The sequence below is a fragment of the Lissotriton helveticus genome, chromosome 9 (assembly GCF_964261635.1).
Source record: "Lissotriton helveticus chromosome 9, aLisHel1.1, whole genome shotgun sequence".
NCBI classification, from domain to species: Eukaryota; Metazoa; Chordata; class Amphibia; order Caudata; family Salamandridae; genus Lissotriton; species Lissotriton helveticus.
The window spans coordinates 891,254,815-891,272,556 of NC_136070.1; the positions used below are offsets into that span (position 1 = coordinate 891,254,815).

Here is a 17,742-nt window from a genome sequence, read left to right on the forward strand (position 1 = left end):
ATGGCTGCTATGTTCCAAATGTTCTTACATCTGAAATATATTTTTTAAAACTTTTTTTATGAACTGAGCATAAATTTTACATGTGTAAATTATTCGACGGTCACTGTTTAATATGTTTTTTTTAAAGTCTTTTTAGCTAGAGTATTTCTTGTATAGGGTAGGGATTGTTGCTTTTATGACAAATGTCGAATAAAGCTTTGAAACACGATGACTGGGGGTACCCTTGCCCTAACTGTTGCAGGTCTTGGGCGTTGTCGTATTGGGCCGTAGCTGGGTAGGGAATCCCCCTTCCCTAGAGCTTTTGCTCTCCTCTGAATGCTTTTGGTCCACTACCTCCTCCACTTTCACACTTCTCTTAGGCATCAGTACACGGGGACCTATTCCTTCTGTTTCCCTTTTTAACACATATATTTAATTGCTGCACTTACCTTATCAGTTCCTCCTACTCTGGGTATAATGCCATTGTACGCCCCCTTTTTATTAGCAACATAGGCTCGACAACCCAGCATGTTGCATGCCCAGCTACCTGGGTGAGTAGGACATGGTAATTGTAGGCAGCTGGGGCCAGCCTGGTGGGTGATGTCCACTTCTCAGGTGCTTGCAGATACCAACTCTGAGGCTCGAAAGTAAGACCGGGAAGATTTGTCTCAATATGTGGCCTAACATTTAATTGCACTAAATATCCTGGTAGACCCTGGTTAACTCCATGGCAGACAGAGGGTCCTGTTGGCTGAGTATCGTTTCGCGTTATCAGCAGGCTACTGTCAGCGGGTCCCAGTTACACTGATTTCGTTTTTATGTGGAGATGCCTCTGTTACCCTGGTGTCTTTGGAACCTAAGAATTTACCTGGCCCTTGAAAACCTTGATTTCAACATTGTCTATGCTTAAGGGAGAAATTGACACTTTAAAAAACGAATTCTTGAAATATATGTACCAAAAATTTGTATTCCCATTGAATTCCAGCAGTCGGTGGACGGTCTCTGGCTGCACACTTACTCAACTTGGTAATAAGATGACTTTCAATCTGCTGTTAAAATCATGGAAAACTTTTGCAGCCTATTTCATGAACCTGTATTTTTATTCTGCTTACTGCAGCGATGTACCAATTTCAGTATGTGGGTTTGCATTAACAGTCAGGCCGCATGAGCTCCAAAGCACTACATGGGGTGCTAACTAACATTAAAAGTATGTTTTTCCACATGTTAAAATTTTTTATTTTTGATATCTGCAGTTTCTGCCTCCAGCCTTTAAGGGCACCAATGGTAGGCTTAAAAGTCCTGCTGTTAAATGTATTCGTGGGTGGTGTAAATCTAGTCCACATATGAACTTAATGTCATAGTGCATTGCCTGCTCAGCTTACTGTGGCCTTGTTAAAGAATTGGGTATGGAGATCAAAATTAACAATTCTTTTCTGGCTGTGGCCTGGCACACTCCCTGTGATCTATTTAGCAGTCTCCGTTTGCCCACAGACAAAATCACTTACATATCCCATGGAACAACTGGTAGTGAAGCACAGGGAAAGTGAATTCCATACAAGTGGGTCAGGCTTCTTAATGCAATAGATCTATATAAATAAATAATCCACATCCTGTCTTGGACTTGGCAACTGATGCTTCTTACTAGGATGAGCTTGCAGATCAATTCCGTTTTATCACAGATGATCACATAATGGTGAATGTAATCCTAGAACAGAGGTACACCGATGATAATCCCTTGTTTAAAAGGGGGTCACATTCATGTTCTTTGGTCAACTTTTGGGTAAGTAGATGCTTTTTTCCTTTTTTTGCAGAGGAAGAGATCAGCCTCCAGGTGATGACGACGACAGTTTTGACGATACTCTTGTGGTCCTAGATACTTGTGAGTTTTCAAGCATTTCATACAAATAATGCAGCACATTCACTTACCCTATCCTTTTAAAGATGCATTCCAATACTAGACTAATGCATGGTCTATTTTGACTCTGAACTATAAAGCATGGTTGCTGCATAGTGTGGCTTGTGAGGGAAGCGTTTTGTTCTTGTACTACTATTTCATAGTTCTCTCATCACACTTTATGATCAGGGAAAATAAACTTTGGACTGCTTTTTCATATTCATTTAGATGAGTAAAATAAACTTGCACTTAGCCTATGTGGCTTGTTAATTAGAGTGCTTTATTAAAATCTGACAATCCATGATTGTATTGATTTTTTTTCTCTACAGCACAAACTTAAAAAAACTGTTCATAAGTAGTTGCTCTGCCTGCGAAAATAAAGAGTACTGACTGGCGTTACAACGTTAGTAATGTACCTTAATGTAATTATCCTTTGTTGGCATCTAGCATAGTTTTCGCCCCCTTTATAATGTTACACAGTAATGTTTTGTGGAAGCTGACTTGCACAGACTGGTCCTGCTTAACGTGGTCATTTTGGGGGATAGCTCCCCACACCCGAAATTTTATATTGTTCCGTACACGATTCTCAAAGTTGCTTTGGAAAAAACTGACAGTTGCCTATGTTGCTTTTTTCATTTTTTTCTTCAGACAATTGCGATCTCCATTTTAAAATAGAAGGCGATCGTTGCACTGGGTATCCTTTGACCATGGAAGGATTTGCTTACCTGTGGTCCGGGGCAAGAGCAACCTATGGAGCCAACAAAGGACGAGTCTGTTTTGAAATGAAGGTTGGCATAACCATTCTACTTTGCTGACAGGGGCATATGTACTTTGACATATCATTTTGTGACAGCTGGTGAGAGTTTAAGATGACGTCCTCTGCTCTCTTGGAAAATGTTCACACCGTGCAACTCTGCTGGTAGAACTCAATGCTTGTGCTTTTCTATACACCATCAGTGCCATTTAATGTGATTAAAGCATCCATTATTTATTCCCATCCTGAGTAAAGTTGGCTACCATCAATTCACCACAGTGTATTTGGTGACTGAATGTGGTAGCAGTGGATTTATGAACCAGAAGCGCCAACTTTCTCAACTGTACCAGTATAGGTAGGATTTCTTCTGGCCTTTCCTTGGAAAAGCTCTAATCCCCATTGTAGATGCCAGACACCTTCATTGTGTGGCAATGCATTTTTAATATATTTGTCTTGGCATTCTGTGTGCTTGCTTGCGTGTGCAGCAAAAAAGGGGGGAACATTACAATTTGGGGTGACTGTGTCCGACTAGTTGTCTCATCTCCCTTCACCCACAAACGTGTTCTGCTGGTGCAGGCTAGGGAGATGACCTTGCCATTCCTGCTTTGTTTTGTCTCCTTCTCAAATGGAATAATCCATTGCCCTTTCCCTGTGTAGTTGCTATTCTAAAGGTAGGGTAAACTGATGCAAGGCTTGTTCTGGTTGAAAGCGAAAATCAACTTATACCAGTACAAACTGGCCTCACATGTGAGTCCTTTGTCCAGACCCTGATAACTGGACGACATGAATATGCACTTACCCACAACGCTGTAGTAGTTCAGTTGCAAAATAAAATATTGTCATACTTTATCTTGCTGTCTTGCCGTGGCGGCAGAAGTATGAACATTGCTTTCTTGATTTTAACTTGTTCAGTTTCTTGTAGAACACAGCAGATACGTTGTGCACTGGCGTTGGAAAAAATGTCAATAGGAGTAGAATCTCCTGGGTTGCAACTCCCCTTAGCCTAACCTTGTTAGGCCAAAAAGGTTTTCACAAGATTTTGACACATACATTTTGACATGCATAATAGAAAAGAGGCCCTTTAGCTGTCCCATGTCTACTGTTTCTACTGGTGCCCTTGAAAATCATAACGGCAAGTATGTCCGCTAAGTGGTACCTGGAATCCAGTTCCCTGGACACCAGGGAAACATACACTCCCTTGAGCATCAAGAGCTTTACTTTTTTTCAAATGTAGTTTCTTTTTACCAGGGACTATTTAAGATTTCTCCATTTTATTCCTATGTTTCGCCCAGTCACCATTGCAAGAGTTTACCTTCTGCTAAGCTTAATAAGATAACATTGGCCATTGAGCTAGTGTTGCAGATATATAGTGTCTGGTTGTAACGAGCAACGCTGTTTGGTTCCATCAGTATTGTGGCCCTGGGAAGACCCGCACGCCCCAGTTCAGTAACCACTGAATGTTCCTTGATGCCAAGAAAAATTACCAACATGTGCCTCTATTCTTTCATATAAATTACATGGTTGCAGCCACCACAGTGTAAAATATGTTCAGGGCCACTGGAATTGTGTTTTTTCTGTGACTGCAGCCCTTTTTACTTAGTTATCGAATTGCCACCTAATCCAACATCCGATGCATAATCTGCAGACGTTAAATAGAAATTACTCAAACTAGTGAAGTTACTAAAAATGCGCCGACGTGTTCCTTCGAAACGTTTAACTGATTACCTTTTATTTGCTTATTTCTATATTTTAGTTGTTTTGCCCAGACGTTATTACCATATGTAAAATTGACGCAATGTGCTGCATTATGCAGCCCAATTTAGTCTTTTCTTGCCTCATAATTTAGTCAACCCTGCTGCTTAATTTGATGCTCCCTGCCGCATAATTCCAGTGGCTCTGAATATGTTTTAGCCTTGAGGCATTTATGAAAGTTATTTTTGTTAGGCTGTTTTGACTTGGTAAGTTTACTCCCATAAATGTCTTTACTTTCCCCAAAACAGATACTTGAAGAAATTGCTGTGAAACATCTCCCTGCTAGTGAACCTGATCCTCATGTTGTGCGTATTGGCTGGTCCTTGGATTCCTGCAGTACTCAGCTGGGTGAGCATAAATATTGGTGTTAAACATGTGAGCATTTGAATGAGAAACTGATGTGAGAATCAGATTGGTGGTTTGCCAGTTTCTTTCTCTTGGGTGTTAGTCCCTTCTGGTCCTTCAGGGAGAAGATCTGCAGTCCAATTTGGGTTCTGAGCTTGTGGTCCTGTGTCATACCAATTTCCTTTCTTGCAATTTAAAGCAACTCATAGGCACGGCCACTGGAATGCTGCAATTCTGTTGCTGTGGTGTTTTCTGCATGTACCACATTCATATGCGGCATACTCTACAGATTTTAGCAGTTTCACGGAGAGAGTAGTTTCTTTAACTGCTAGAACAGTCGACCTCGAATCTCGGGAACTGGGTTCGATTCTCGGCAATGACGCTGAACATGCTTGATTCTGGGCAAATCATTTAATCTCCCCGTGCCTAACAAAAAATGAATGTCCTCATGTAATGCAACTGGTGCTATGTAAAGCGCTCGGATACCCGATTCGGGTCAGGTTCGCGCTATATAAAACTGTAAAAAAAAAAAAGCAACACAAGGAGAACAATTTTTTTTCTAGCTCAAATAGATAAAAAGTTTCAAAAAAGCAGCAACTATGTAGTGCATATGAAAGCCCTGTAAAGATAGACTGGTCACTTTTCAAGCTGGTCATTATTATTATTAATCGATTCTTGGTATAGCGCATGGTTACCCTTGGGCATCCCAGCGCTGAGTTTTTGGGTGTTAATAAGAAACTTAACGAGGAGTAATCTTTGTCCAAACAGTGCTAACGTGTAAAAATGACAAAATAAGTACATAATGCCTTTTAGAGACTGAAGTTGAGTTAGCCTCCTTCTGACTAAGGCCCCTTCAGAAGTTGACTGAGTTGGTGGCAGACACCTTTTAGGTTCTGCTCACGACTTTCCAGGGTGGTTACAATGTTCAGTCCCGATTTTAGCATTTGAGTCTATTTAGCTTGCCATTTGGCTTAGAGTTGTACTGACAATGGACTTGAGTTATGATATGCGTTTTGTGTTGTATGCCATAACTGGTAAAATGAATCTTTCAGTTTTGATTTCTCTGAACCATGGCATAGCATTACAAAAATATGTATGTATATTTAATGATGTGCCACATTCATCAGCAATTACATATTCTGCTCTGCACACAGCCCTCGGCCAGACCCTGCACCACACCTCCCTTCAGTCGTACACGGCAGCATTGATCACAGGGCTGTGGGCTTCATTTGTGTCTGCCACATTTCTTGCACTTTTTTAAAACAGCACCGTCATTATTGGCAAGTGCTAATTGTGTTATACACATTTGTCTCCTATATGCAATAATGTGTGTCAGTTGGAGAATAGAAATTATTTGCAAAGTTCATGGGTGAATGCTTGCAATCATTCACCAGTTTTTCATTAGACCACTTTCATATACAGAATACCACACGCACTCACACACGGAGAGGGTCTTTTAGGTAAGGGCAAGACTTGTTGGCTTTGCCAGTGCTTGTTTCCTTTGAGAGGATCTAGATACGTGGACTTTGCCCCTTATTTTTACACTGGTAGTAATGAGTTGTTAATCTTTTACCCACAAAAATAATTTTCTGCAGTCCTTATTTGTCAATCTTAATTTTGTTTTGCGTGCATATATGCATTTGTCCATTAAAAAAATGCTTCTTACGTGTTTGTATGCAGTTATACAATCCTGCTTTTATTTATTCAGGCGAAGAGCCATTTTCTTATGGATATGGTGGTACTGGAAAAAAATCTCAAAACTCCAAGTTCGAGAACTATGGAGAGCCATTTGCAGAGCACGATGTCATTGGATGTTATCTTGTAAGTATGTGGTGTGCCCCCCTCTTTACAGCAAGTGTCCGCTGCACCAATGCTCTTCCCTCATGCCTCTATTGTATAGCAGAATAAGCCAATGCCTAAGTAAATAATGGCCTGAAGCGCAACCCTGATTAGCGCCCCCCCTTCCCTGACACTGCACCAGATTGCTGGAGTTGTGTTCCCCAGTTTGAAGACATCTGCTGTAGAAGGATATTTGATCTACAGTTTTAGTGATATCACAAGACTCCTAACTAGTGGGGCTTACCTGAGGCAATCATCCCTACTTTATTCTAGCCTTTCTTTCACCAGTGCGAAGTAATTCCTTCTGCTAGTGGCATCGATAAGTGTAGTCACACAGGCAGCTTGCATCCCCCTAAATATCCGGAAGGTCTGATATGTAGCCATTCTTCATTCTTTTGGCACACCTTTTCCTCTGACTCTTTTGTGAATATTAGGGAACGGTTATAGGGTGTATGCATGAATTCACTGGCATGGCCCCTGGTACTTGAAGCCTTGTAAATCACTCAAGAAATGTACTAGCCAACTCCTGTTCAACTGGTGTGGTGCCATTAAAGAGGGCAGGGCTTATATGAGGTGTATGTGTCATTGCCATGTTAATAATTGATCTATATCCTGCAAGAGATGGTTTAGTCTGTTTAATGGCATAGAAGATATTCCGTGAACTGCCAATGAGAGCTGCTATGGAACCCAATTTATGCTCATTCCTGGACTTTTGAGAAATAAGAATATTAGTTGAGTAGTTGTGAGACCTCACCAAGTATAACGACGTCACTATTCTGTATCCTCCCAGTTAGATAATTACTTTCATTTAAACCGTAGCTCAGTCTTGGGTAGATGTTGTACAGAGCAGTCAGGTTAACTCGAAGAATCAAGTTTTAGCCATTTTATAAGTACTAAAGAAGTTGAGTCGAAAATGTGAAACAATCAAAATCTCACTCAAATGTATGTAGATAGTATAAATCTTACTGAGCAAATAGTAACCAAAACGTCAAATATCGGATCGTGGCAACTGAAAGTTATTGCCTGTTGCAGGCTTCTTGCACCTTTTGTGTTCTTGGAGTCTAACAGGAGGCTAGCAAACTAACCTGTGTAGTCCACCCTTATTCCATGGATTTAAGTGGGAGCAGGTTCTGCCCTTGAAGATTCTCTCTACGTGTAAAATAGCAGACCGTAGTCCTTTTGAGTAAAGTCCTTTTGCTCCGCAGGTGCAGTCCTGTTTTAATGTTTTTATTTTTTACAGGTTCAACAGTGTTCTGAGCAATATAGCCGGGAATGCCACTTTCATGGTTGGCACTAGTTTATGGTTGGAGGTAACTCTAACCAATGGAGGAAAAACTTCCTAGGGGCAACCCTACCCACTTTGACGTTATTTCCTAGGGGGGTTCAGGGGTTGCACTGAACATTCTGTGTACTTCTCTGCCCGAATCCAAGATGTATGCCCATAGCTCTGACCAGGTAAAGAAAGATTCAGACATCCGAGTGTGTCTAGAGAAACCAGCGCTGGGACATGTTCCTATGCCCCCCAATGATTCCCCTCTCTCCCCAGCACACCCGCTGGGCTTGGTTCCATTCGGACTACGTATGGCAGGGGCAGGCCTAAGTGTGGAAGTATATACGTTTGTGAATTTTGTATATTCGGTCGTTCATTGAATTGGAATAGTGCCTGAAGATCGTTTTATCATTTGTTTTTTCCCCCTTATAATTAGGACTTTGAGTCTAAGAATGGTGTGGAAATGATTTTCACAAAAAATGGTAAATCTCTGGGACCTGCCTACAAAATCAAAAAGGAGACGTTGTCTGGCAAAGCACTCTTTCCACATGTTCTTGTAAAGAACTGCTCGGTTGAATTCAACTTTGGACAGAAAGATGAGCCCTTCTTCCCACTTCTGCCAGGTTACACTTATCTGCAACACGTACCTCTCTATGATAGAGTTCGTGGTAGTATTGGCCCGAAAACTAAATCCGAATGCGAGGTAAGTGTCTCATAGAGATTTCTACTGCTCTTCGGTTTTTTTTTTCCTCGCCATAAATCTTTAGTATCTGTTGTAATTTGTGTTACCTCAACTATTAAATAACAGTGTAGTTCCTGTTGCAGTAGTGTATGTATACTCATCCTCTTCTCTTTTTTTTCATTATTTGTCACTGTTGTGTGCAGCCCAAAGCGCAGTTGCTTCATTTCGTCTATTAAACCTTTATGAACGTAACCCTGTTCTTACATGTCCCCTTATTTTGTATTTGCAAATCTACTGAAAGAAACCCCTTAGAAAGAAATTTTTTAAATACAATTTTACAGACGTTGTAAGCTTAACATTTGCCTATATTGTATATAACGCGCCACAATTTGACCTAGACATCCCACTGCGCACTCTCCCACCTGTCTTTAAACATTTGTGTATTGCTTTAGCCCTAAATAGTATTCTCAGACCGTGTCATCGGTACGTGTTGAGGTACGGCCTCTGTTCATGTTAACCTAGCCTGTATATTTGTAGAGCATATATGTTCAGCTCAATCTGTACCTTCGTGCTGAGTTCAGTTATAATTTTAAACGTTATTCATCCTGTCGGAACGTGTTCTGAGCAAGATGGAGGTGTGTTCAGAATTCATTCTAGTAACCCATTGATTAGTCAGCTGAACGTGATCTCGTCACTGCACCTTTCTGAGCGTTTGACTTGGAATGTTTCTTTATGCGCACTGTCATAAAGCTTGTTGGCAGTTTTTTGTTGTAATTTAGGGAGAGGGGTTGGCCTAACGGCTAAGGCGCTCGACCTCGGACCTGGGGAACTCGGTTCGAGTCTCGGTAACGACGCCAAAACCCCCATGTGATTCTGGGCAAATCGCTTAATCTCCCCGTGCCTAAAAATTAGTGTCATCATGTAACGTAACTGGTGCTATGTAAAGCGCTCTGATAACTGATTCGGTTCTAGTTCGCGCTATATAAAACTCTGCAAAAAAAAAAATGTAGGTACTTATCCAGGTACACTTTGTAGGCTTGCATCACACGAACGATAGAAATCACTGCACAGGAAAATGCTTTAACAGACCCTGTAGGCATTCCACAACCAAAAATACGTTTAAAGACAGTTGCATGTGTCCAAACATATTAAACTCCTCTTTAGCATTTGGCCACATTCCTACTCAAGTATGTGTCCACAGTGTTGAAGGTGTACATTGCATTATGTATGAAGAACAAATGTAGACACTCAAAATTATTACTCTGCATAGCTGTCTTACTTATTCGTTGTCTTTAATAATGGCCTTCTCTGTCCTGATGGATTTCACTTATTTTTTTTGTCCAATTGCAGTTGGGTTTTTTCCCCAGTGTATGTGCCCATGGCTGTGCAGAAGTGATGCATATCTGGCCGTTTCACTTGTGTCCTTTCATATGCAAGAATTTAATCTAATTAGACGTTTTTATTTTTAAGATTCTCATGATGGTGGGTTTGCCTGGGGCAGGCAAAACAACATGGGCAACGAAACATGCAGCTGCCCACCCTGAAAAAAAATACAACATACTGGGAACAAACACCATAATGGAAAAGATGAAGGTAAGTGAAGTGTTTGAAATAAACTGCGTTTTGCCGCATTATCCCAGGCAGTACTCAACTAACGTGATTTGAATCAAGTAGTTCGCTTTCTGATACTTAGGAAACAAAATCCTTAGAAGTAGCCTCCGGAAAATAGTTTCCTATTTTATCTGACATCAGTTTTAGCTTGGAATAATGTTTTGGGATGGATGAGTGACCGCAAACGTTAAGATTCTGCTGTCTTTCTTATTTCCAGCATCCCCTTCCTATACTTGTTCTTGTATATTGTACGGGTCTTAAATTATTCATGATCTGTATTAAATAGGCTCATGTTACACCTCTTATTGAGGTACGGTTAGAGTGCCACTATACATTTGTTGCTGTCAGTCCCACGAGCATTTTTAACACATTTAAAATGAAAAAGTAGCGTGGATTTTGTGTCCACCAGGGTTTAACATTTTAGTGTGCGACTTTAATGATTAACATTTGGGATTAGCCTCTTGAGGCTTTTTAATATTAGTCTGTAGTAGTTTATAAATGCTGTCTGCATAGAACTTTCCTTTGTGTAATGAGCGACCACAATTCTTGTTACTGTGTTTTTGAGTATTATCCCTCAGGAGTGGGTATCCTCTTACTAGATAGACATCCTTTAGGCAAAAACAAGCATTTTTTATCTGTTCAGTAGATCGGCATGTGGTGCAGTCTTGGCGTAGAAATACTCGAGAATCCTGGTCATGCACAATCTGCAGTAGAAACCTGAGCTATGTTGGCATCTAGTTGTAGTGCATTTCAGAGGACATTCACCTCGGGTAGACTTGCTTGTAATTACACATACTTTTTTCAGTGCTGTAGGAAGGTAGATCCCTGACTATGGTTGCCCCCAACTTTTTGCCTGGTGTTTTGCTGGTTTTCTGACTTAGTTGACCTGGGGCCCTGCTAATCAGGACCCCAGGCCCACTGCTTTCTCTGTTAAAATGGATTCCATGTACCCTAGGTACATATCTGATTGGATACTGAGTCACCTATTAGTCCCTGTACAGTATACCTTAGGTATCCAGGGCATAGGTGTACCCAGGGCCTACCAGGGGCTGACGCATGTATTATGCCACCCCTGGCTGGCCATCCAAAACTGACACAACTAGCTGCTTGACAGCTGGGGCAAGGTGGTGTAATCACCCTTTGCTTTAGATCTAGTATACCTATATCTAAACCTAAAATGGGCACACAGATCTCCTATCAGTCACTCCTATGGCAGGCCTTAACAATCCTGGAGGCAGAGTGCTTGGAATCGTGTGAGATAGTGCTCTGGCATGAGCTGAGCCTGTCTACGGCTTTCGGGATCTATCCCGTAGCCGTTTCCATGATAGCGTCAGACCATATACTCTTAAGTGCCTTATAATCCTCGCGGTTATGGTAACTTTGGTCTGACAATATCTAAACATGTCGTGTAAGGTGTCATACGCTTTGGAATACTACCCCCTCGCCAGTTCTGGCGACGGTGGAATGCTACCCCCCCTCTAGAGGGAGAAGACATGTTGGTAGCCTGTAACCCCGGTTAAAGTTGAACATAGCCTCAGCTCCACAAAATGGATGCTGCCACCTAGACACAAGTCTGACCTCCTGCTGCTGGGAGTCCTTCCAGCGAGGAGTGCTTGGACAAAGGGTTTCCTGTCAGGGGCGGTGCCAGCACTATCCCAGACAGGGTTTTGTGTATCCCAGGTAGGCAGGGCTATAGAGGAAGGTGACTGCAAGTGGCACCCCGGTGCTCACTGTGCATATGCCGGCTCAAACCAGTTCCTGGGGCACACCAGCCCCTGAGCTGGGGAGAGACCGGACAAAGGAGAGGGGTGTAACCACTCCCCTCCTAGTCCCACCCATAGGGCAGGACTTAGTCGCGTGCCAGCCCCTTTTTGCAGGATAAAGGTAGGAGCAGGCCCCCTTCCAAATCAGATCATCTTTGAATCCTGAAACTACTTTCCACGAAAGGAACTCAAGACTCTTCTCAAGATTTCTCCCTTGTGACTAAGGAGTAGTCACCCTGCAGCAGCAGGCACCATCCAAGCATCGCGGTCTGCTGTAAGTCTCTCCTCCGGATCAAGACTACCCAGCTCGACGAGAACCGGCTTCCCTGGCACCTCTGACCTCTACCTGCATCATCAGCCCAGCTGAGATTCGTGGGTGTGACGAGACCTCGAGGGACCGGCCATCTTCAAGACTGCACGACGCTTGCCCAGCACGACTTCTGAGGGATCCTCATGTGAGTGCTTTGGGGTCCGAGAAGCCCCAACCCTGAGCAGCTCCAGCACCGAAGTCCAGCCCCCTTGCATCCACGAGATCTGCGTGGGGCCCTTCTGCTCTTTGCCGCTCACTGCGTTGTCCAGGTCACTTGCCCGTTGGCTAGTGGCCCTTCTGACGACGAACCACGACAACACCGCTGGTCTGGTTGCTCCAGACTGGCCCTTGCTCCCCTCCAACAGAGGAGCACCCCGGACCCTCCTGGTCCACTCCAGACGCCATTTTGAGTCCACCGCGTGGGCTTGCATTTGCCAAGAGTTGTTGCCCCAATCCTGGGTCCAGCGACGTCGACAGCAGATACCACCGTGGGACAGCTCGCACCTCCATCCTGGTCGCCGACAACGCCTCCTGGTCCGAGAGACTGCAGAGCCCAGCGTCGCCCACTCACCTGGTCCAGGTGACTTCGTCCGGTGCCATCCTGGTGCCCACCTAATCACTGGCTAGTGATTCAGAACTTGGTCCCCTCTGCTTACAGGTCTCCTTCTTCATCGATCCAGGCTTGGATCACCACGAACTTCTTCACTGGTCGCCTGCCAGCAACTTCTTTCTTCAGGCTCCATAGACTGCAACGAGGATCTCCGACGTCTTTTCAGCCCTGTGCAGCCGCAGCCCCTGGGCTAGGTAACCTGAGCATTTCGGTGCTCCAGCATAGTCTAAGTGTCGGGATCCTTTGTCGTTTCAGCTCTACTTAGTCGGGTTCGCCCGAGAACACTAACTTTGCTTTTACTAGCCTCCATAGACTTTTTCTGGCCTTACGCGTGAGAGTTCCCACACTGCACACGACGTCCTTAGGCCTCCTGCTTGCAATCTGAAGGTTCAGTAGATTAGTCCTAGCGATCCTAAAGCCTATGAGAATAGTTACTTACCTGCTAGTAATTCGCATTCCACTTTTGTAATATATGGTTTTTCGTGCCCCTCGGTCATTTGTGTAAATTGGGCGACTTTAAGTATTTTCTTAAGAGTTTTGTTATGTGCTTAGCTCCCTGACTCCTAAAGAGTTCAGGGTAGTCTTGTTATAAATAAATATACTTTATTTTCATAACAACTTGTGTGGTATCCTTTCACTTGGTGTTCAAGGGGTAAATGTGATGGTAAAACAGCTGGCTTAACACGCCCTCTAGAGTCTAGCCTTAGGATAGCTGGTCTATCAGGTTGACTTACAACCAAACATCAATAAGGGTTGTTTGGACTGATATGCAGTGCTCACTATTCTAGTGATCACTATGTATCAGGCCAACTTCTCACAAGTGCTACATGTTTAATTGGTTTTCTGATATTACCTTGGGGGTCTAGTTACAGGTATGTATCCTTTTTTTTTTTCCTTTTCTTTTCTTTCCACTTGTCAATTAGATGCTGTAGTGGTTTCTTGTCACAATTCTGTGACCTGCATTTAAATTAGAGATGCTCAAAATTTTATCCTGGTGAACTATTAACTAGTTATTAATTCAAGCTTTTATATTGATCATGTAAATTTAAATGAGTTTGTTACAAAATTATTTAGTTTGGTCTTAAATATATTCCTGTTTGAATACCGATAGATTTTGCTTTGTTAAAATTTTAGGTGATGGGCCTCAGGCGACAAAGGAACTATGCTGGCCGTTGGGATGTTCTAATACAGCAGGCAACAGGCTGTTTGAACAAACACTTTCAGATTGCATCAAAGAAGAAACGCAATTACATTTTAGACCAGGTATGTAAAAACGTTTATTGTGGCACTTTATGGAGGCAATTATTGCCTGAACATTGCTGCTCTTACACAATGTTTTTTTTTTTTTTTTGCCTGGAAAACGTTTCCTATATTTCGAATGTGGTCAATATGTCATTTTCTATAGTTTAACACCTAGCCTATGAAGTATTGTATACAGTGTTATTTTTAGCAGGCAACTGAGGCTGTCTTTAGCTGGGCTGCAACTAGTTTGTCGTACCTATAGCCATGTCTAAAGGTTCAAAGTAACTGCACTGAATGTTTCTGGCGTACTGTCCTAATCATGCATACATTCTGTGTAGCCCCTTTGAAGTCACTTTGATTTTACACACAAGTTATAGGTTCGACCCCTGACCACCAGAAGCAGAATTGTGCCCTTGGGATAAACTCCTGTAAGGCTTGGGAAAGTGTTGCATCCCTGCCTGCAAGTTATTCCTCTGAGCGGAGTCCCTTTTCCTGGGATCTTTCGGACATGCATTATTGCATTTCAGTTGGTTAACCAAATTCGATGCTTTGTGCACTTTATTTTGTAATATCAGTCAGCAGTCCAATTTTACTGTAGGAGTTGGACTAGCTAGAGTGTGAGATAAGACTGCCTGAAAGACCTGCTTAAAGCTCAGATGAGGAAGATCTGCTTATGGGCAGGCTTTTCAGTCTGCCCTGGAGAAGTGAGATCACGCAAGCTTATCAACCAGAGAGGCAACTGCGTTGATGTGCTGATGTTGCTCCATTGCCTTCAGCATAGACTATGCTGATTTGCACTATACCAGCCCATCCCATTCTGTCTAAAGTCCTTTGGCATGCATTTTGGGTTTGCTTGCTGCAAAAGGTCACACTAATTCTGAAACAATTTGAACTATTTTCATAGTACATGGTCCAAAGACACCAATTGAAACTAAAGCTGAACAGTTCCCAGTGTGATTGTTAGGTTTCAAGAAACTGACCCCTAATTGAAAATCTACCCAAGGGACTCTATAGTAGGAGCTGTTAGTCTATGCTTGGCAATGCAATGTTGACTACCTAAACCATTTACTAGTACCTGCATTCCTGTTTACTGGACAGTGATCTTGACTTGGCCACTGGTTTAGCAGGACCGCAAATAAGACTTGACAAAAAAACATTTAAAATAAACGACTGTTAGCATGTTCCGCTAGTGTTGTAAAGATGCAATCTTTCAACCTCTCATACAACCTTTTAAAGTCCTGAGGACTATATTCTGGTAATGTCAGCCTCCAACATGCTCCGTTGGACTGGCTCCTCTCTGCTTTAGCATTTAAGACTTAAGTGGTCTCATCCTTGAGATTCCCCAAACCTTGTAGTATTATATTTTGTACATCTCAAAAGAAGGTAAATCACATATACATCTACAGTACATAAGTGTATAGAGGCCACTCGTGGCTGATGCATGCTATTGAAAAATTAATTTTGCTTCCTATTTGGCCTCCATAATTTGCTCTCCTGTTTTTTCGAAAGTTTTGATTATCATATTTTTTGTTTCTGTATTTTTAGACTAATGTTTATCCAAGTGCCCAAAAGCGCAAGATGCGGCCTTTTGAAGGTTTTCAACGTAAAGGCGTAGTGATCTGTCCCACGGATGAAGATTTACAAGATAGAATAATAAAACGTACTGACGAGGAGGGAAAGGATGTTCCTGATCATGCAGTACTAGAAATGAAGGGTAAACAGTCAATCTTTATAGATGGAAATGTATCCACTCTTGTGAGGTATGTATGTGGCAGGTTGTTTGGCTACACGGCATGAAAGTGCTTGTGTCCACAAGACGTGAGGTATTTTTTAAGTTTGTCATCCTATAGCATGAGACTTTCTTTGCTGACGGAAACAAAAATGGTAATCGAATTTCCCTTTTGGTGAACCAGGCAAACATGGCTGAGTGAACGCATGGTGACTTGTGGAATTAAGGTTTTTGAATGGAAAAAGTTGCAAATCACTCCTGTGATGTTAGAATGAAGACTGACTCTCTGGTGCATAAATGCTGACCAGGCAAAAAATTTAATTTGGAAAGTGCGTTTCCTTATCCAGTTGGTTAGGGCTTATTGCCCATAAAATGCTCATGTCTGTGTTATGGACCATCCGTCACAGCTGCCTTTTTATTCTTGTGTTCGAGGCATGTGGGCTGCTGAATTCATATCTATTGCATAGATTGCCGCCTAGTGTTGGGTCCGGATGATTGCACATTGTTGTCCTGGAAGAGTCTTCGAAGTATCACGAGATAGGTGGCTCCTCCCCTGGACTACAGTGCGCATGGGCATCGACTCCATCCCCAGATTGTTTTTTTCCGCCATTGGGTTCGGATGCATATTTGATCACTCAAGTTCGGAATCCATAGAAACCTTCTTTTTTGGCCCAAAGGCCTTTACTATATCGTCGGTATTGTCTTGCGATCGGTGCCCAGTTCTGTTCCAGCTCAGTTCCCGAGTCGGACATCCCGAGGAGTCGCGTGGCTCATCGGCGCTCAAGGCCTGGTCGACGCAAGAGGCCTTATTCGACAAACCATCATGGAACGGAGCCCGCTCAAAAGGTGCCCCGTGTGCAACTCGAAGTATTCTCACATCGACGTCCACCCGGTGTGCAACAAGTGCCTGTCTCCGGATCACGATGAAGCCAACTGTATGGCTTGTTCTCGTTTCCGCTCCAAGAAGACTATTCGAGTTCGGCGCGCCAGGAGGCCCAGCAGACGGCACCTGACCCGGTGAACATTTTCGATACCGAGGAAGAAGAGGCAGACGAGCAGGAAGATCAAGAGCCGATGTCCAATCCAGCAGCGGAGATCGACTCCAGCTACGACGCTGATGTTGAAATGCTCGAAGCCGAAGAAGTCGACGAGGTAGGAGACGACGATGGGGCCTATGGGGCCATGGAAGATAGCCCAAGCGAGGAGCTATGCCCAACCGTCGAAACGATTCATAAGGCTCAGGTCGAGGGATCGCCACATGGCCTTACCCAAGATCTTACACTGGGTTCTACAGCCTCGCCTTTGGACACTTCTACGAGCCACAGATGGCGAAAGAGAAAGCTTCGGTGTCTACACAACTGAAAGCACTAGAGGCGCCATCGAAACCGAAAGTGCGTGTTGCCTTGGGTCGGTTCGAAGTCTTCTGACCTATCGGCGCCGACCAAGCTTAAAAAGGTTATCGACCCGGTGAGGTCGCTAAAGGGTGTCGAGACGAAGACTGGGACACCGAAAACACTTGTCAAGGTCGTCGACCCGAAGAAATCGGCGCCGAGGACCATCGACACAGACAAAGGACTCAGAGCTCCAAAAGTTATCGATCCTGCGCGTCGGCCGGACAAGGCCAAAAGCAATACAACCCTCGAGTCCGCACCTGGTGGTGGCTCAAAGGAACCAGTCGAGTCGACGCAGCCGTCCGCCTCCTCGAAGTAGGTGTCGGAATCATTGAAACGCACTAAGGAGAAAGCTTCCGATGTCGGTCCAAAGGATACTGCAACGCCGAAGCCTGCCACCAAACCTCAAAAGTCGCAGGCGCCCATTCAGTTTACGCTGCCACCAAAAGTGATGCCGAAGGCTTTTACACCTAAAACGGTCGTCGAGGCGTCCATGAAGGTGTCCACGGCGCCGAAGCCTGCGGTTGTGGGCACAAAGCAGCGACAACCCCTGCTTGAGGAGCAGTCGGAA

General features: G+C 43.5%; 1 protein-coding gene across 6 annotated transcripts in view; it reads left to right on the forward strand.

Moving 5' to 3' along the window:
• The window catches only part of HNRNPUL1 (heterogeneous nuclear ribonucleoprotein U like 1), a 106,582-nt gene that overhangs the window by 13,657 nt on the left and 75,183 nt on the right, over positions 1–17,742 (forward strand). For all 6 annotated transcript variants that reach the window (XM_078661052.1, XM_078661055.1, XM_078661053.1 and 3 more), the window contains 8 exons: positions 1,791–1,858; positions 2,522–2,661; positions 4,628–4,727; positions 6,433–6,545; positions 8,270–8,536; positions 9,986–10,108; positions 13,944–14,072; positions 15,597–15,765. In XM_078661052.1, coding sequence (XP_078517178.1) covers positions 1,791–1,858; positions 2,522–2,661; positions 4,628–4,727; positions 6,433–6,545; positions 8,270–8,536; positions 9,986–10,108; positions 13,944–14,072; positions 15,597–15,765 — 1,109 coding nt within the window. The remainder of the gene's footprint in view (positions 1–1,790; positions 1,859–2,521; positions 2,662–4,627; positions 4,728–6,432; positions 6,546–8,269; positions 8,537–9,985; positions 10,109–13,943; positions 14,073–15,596; positions 15,766–17,742) is intronic.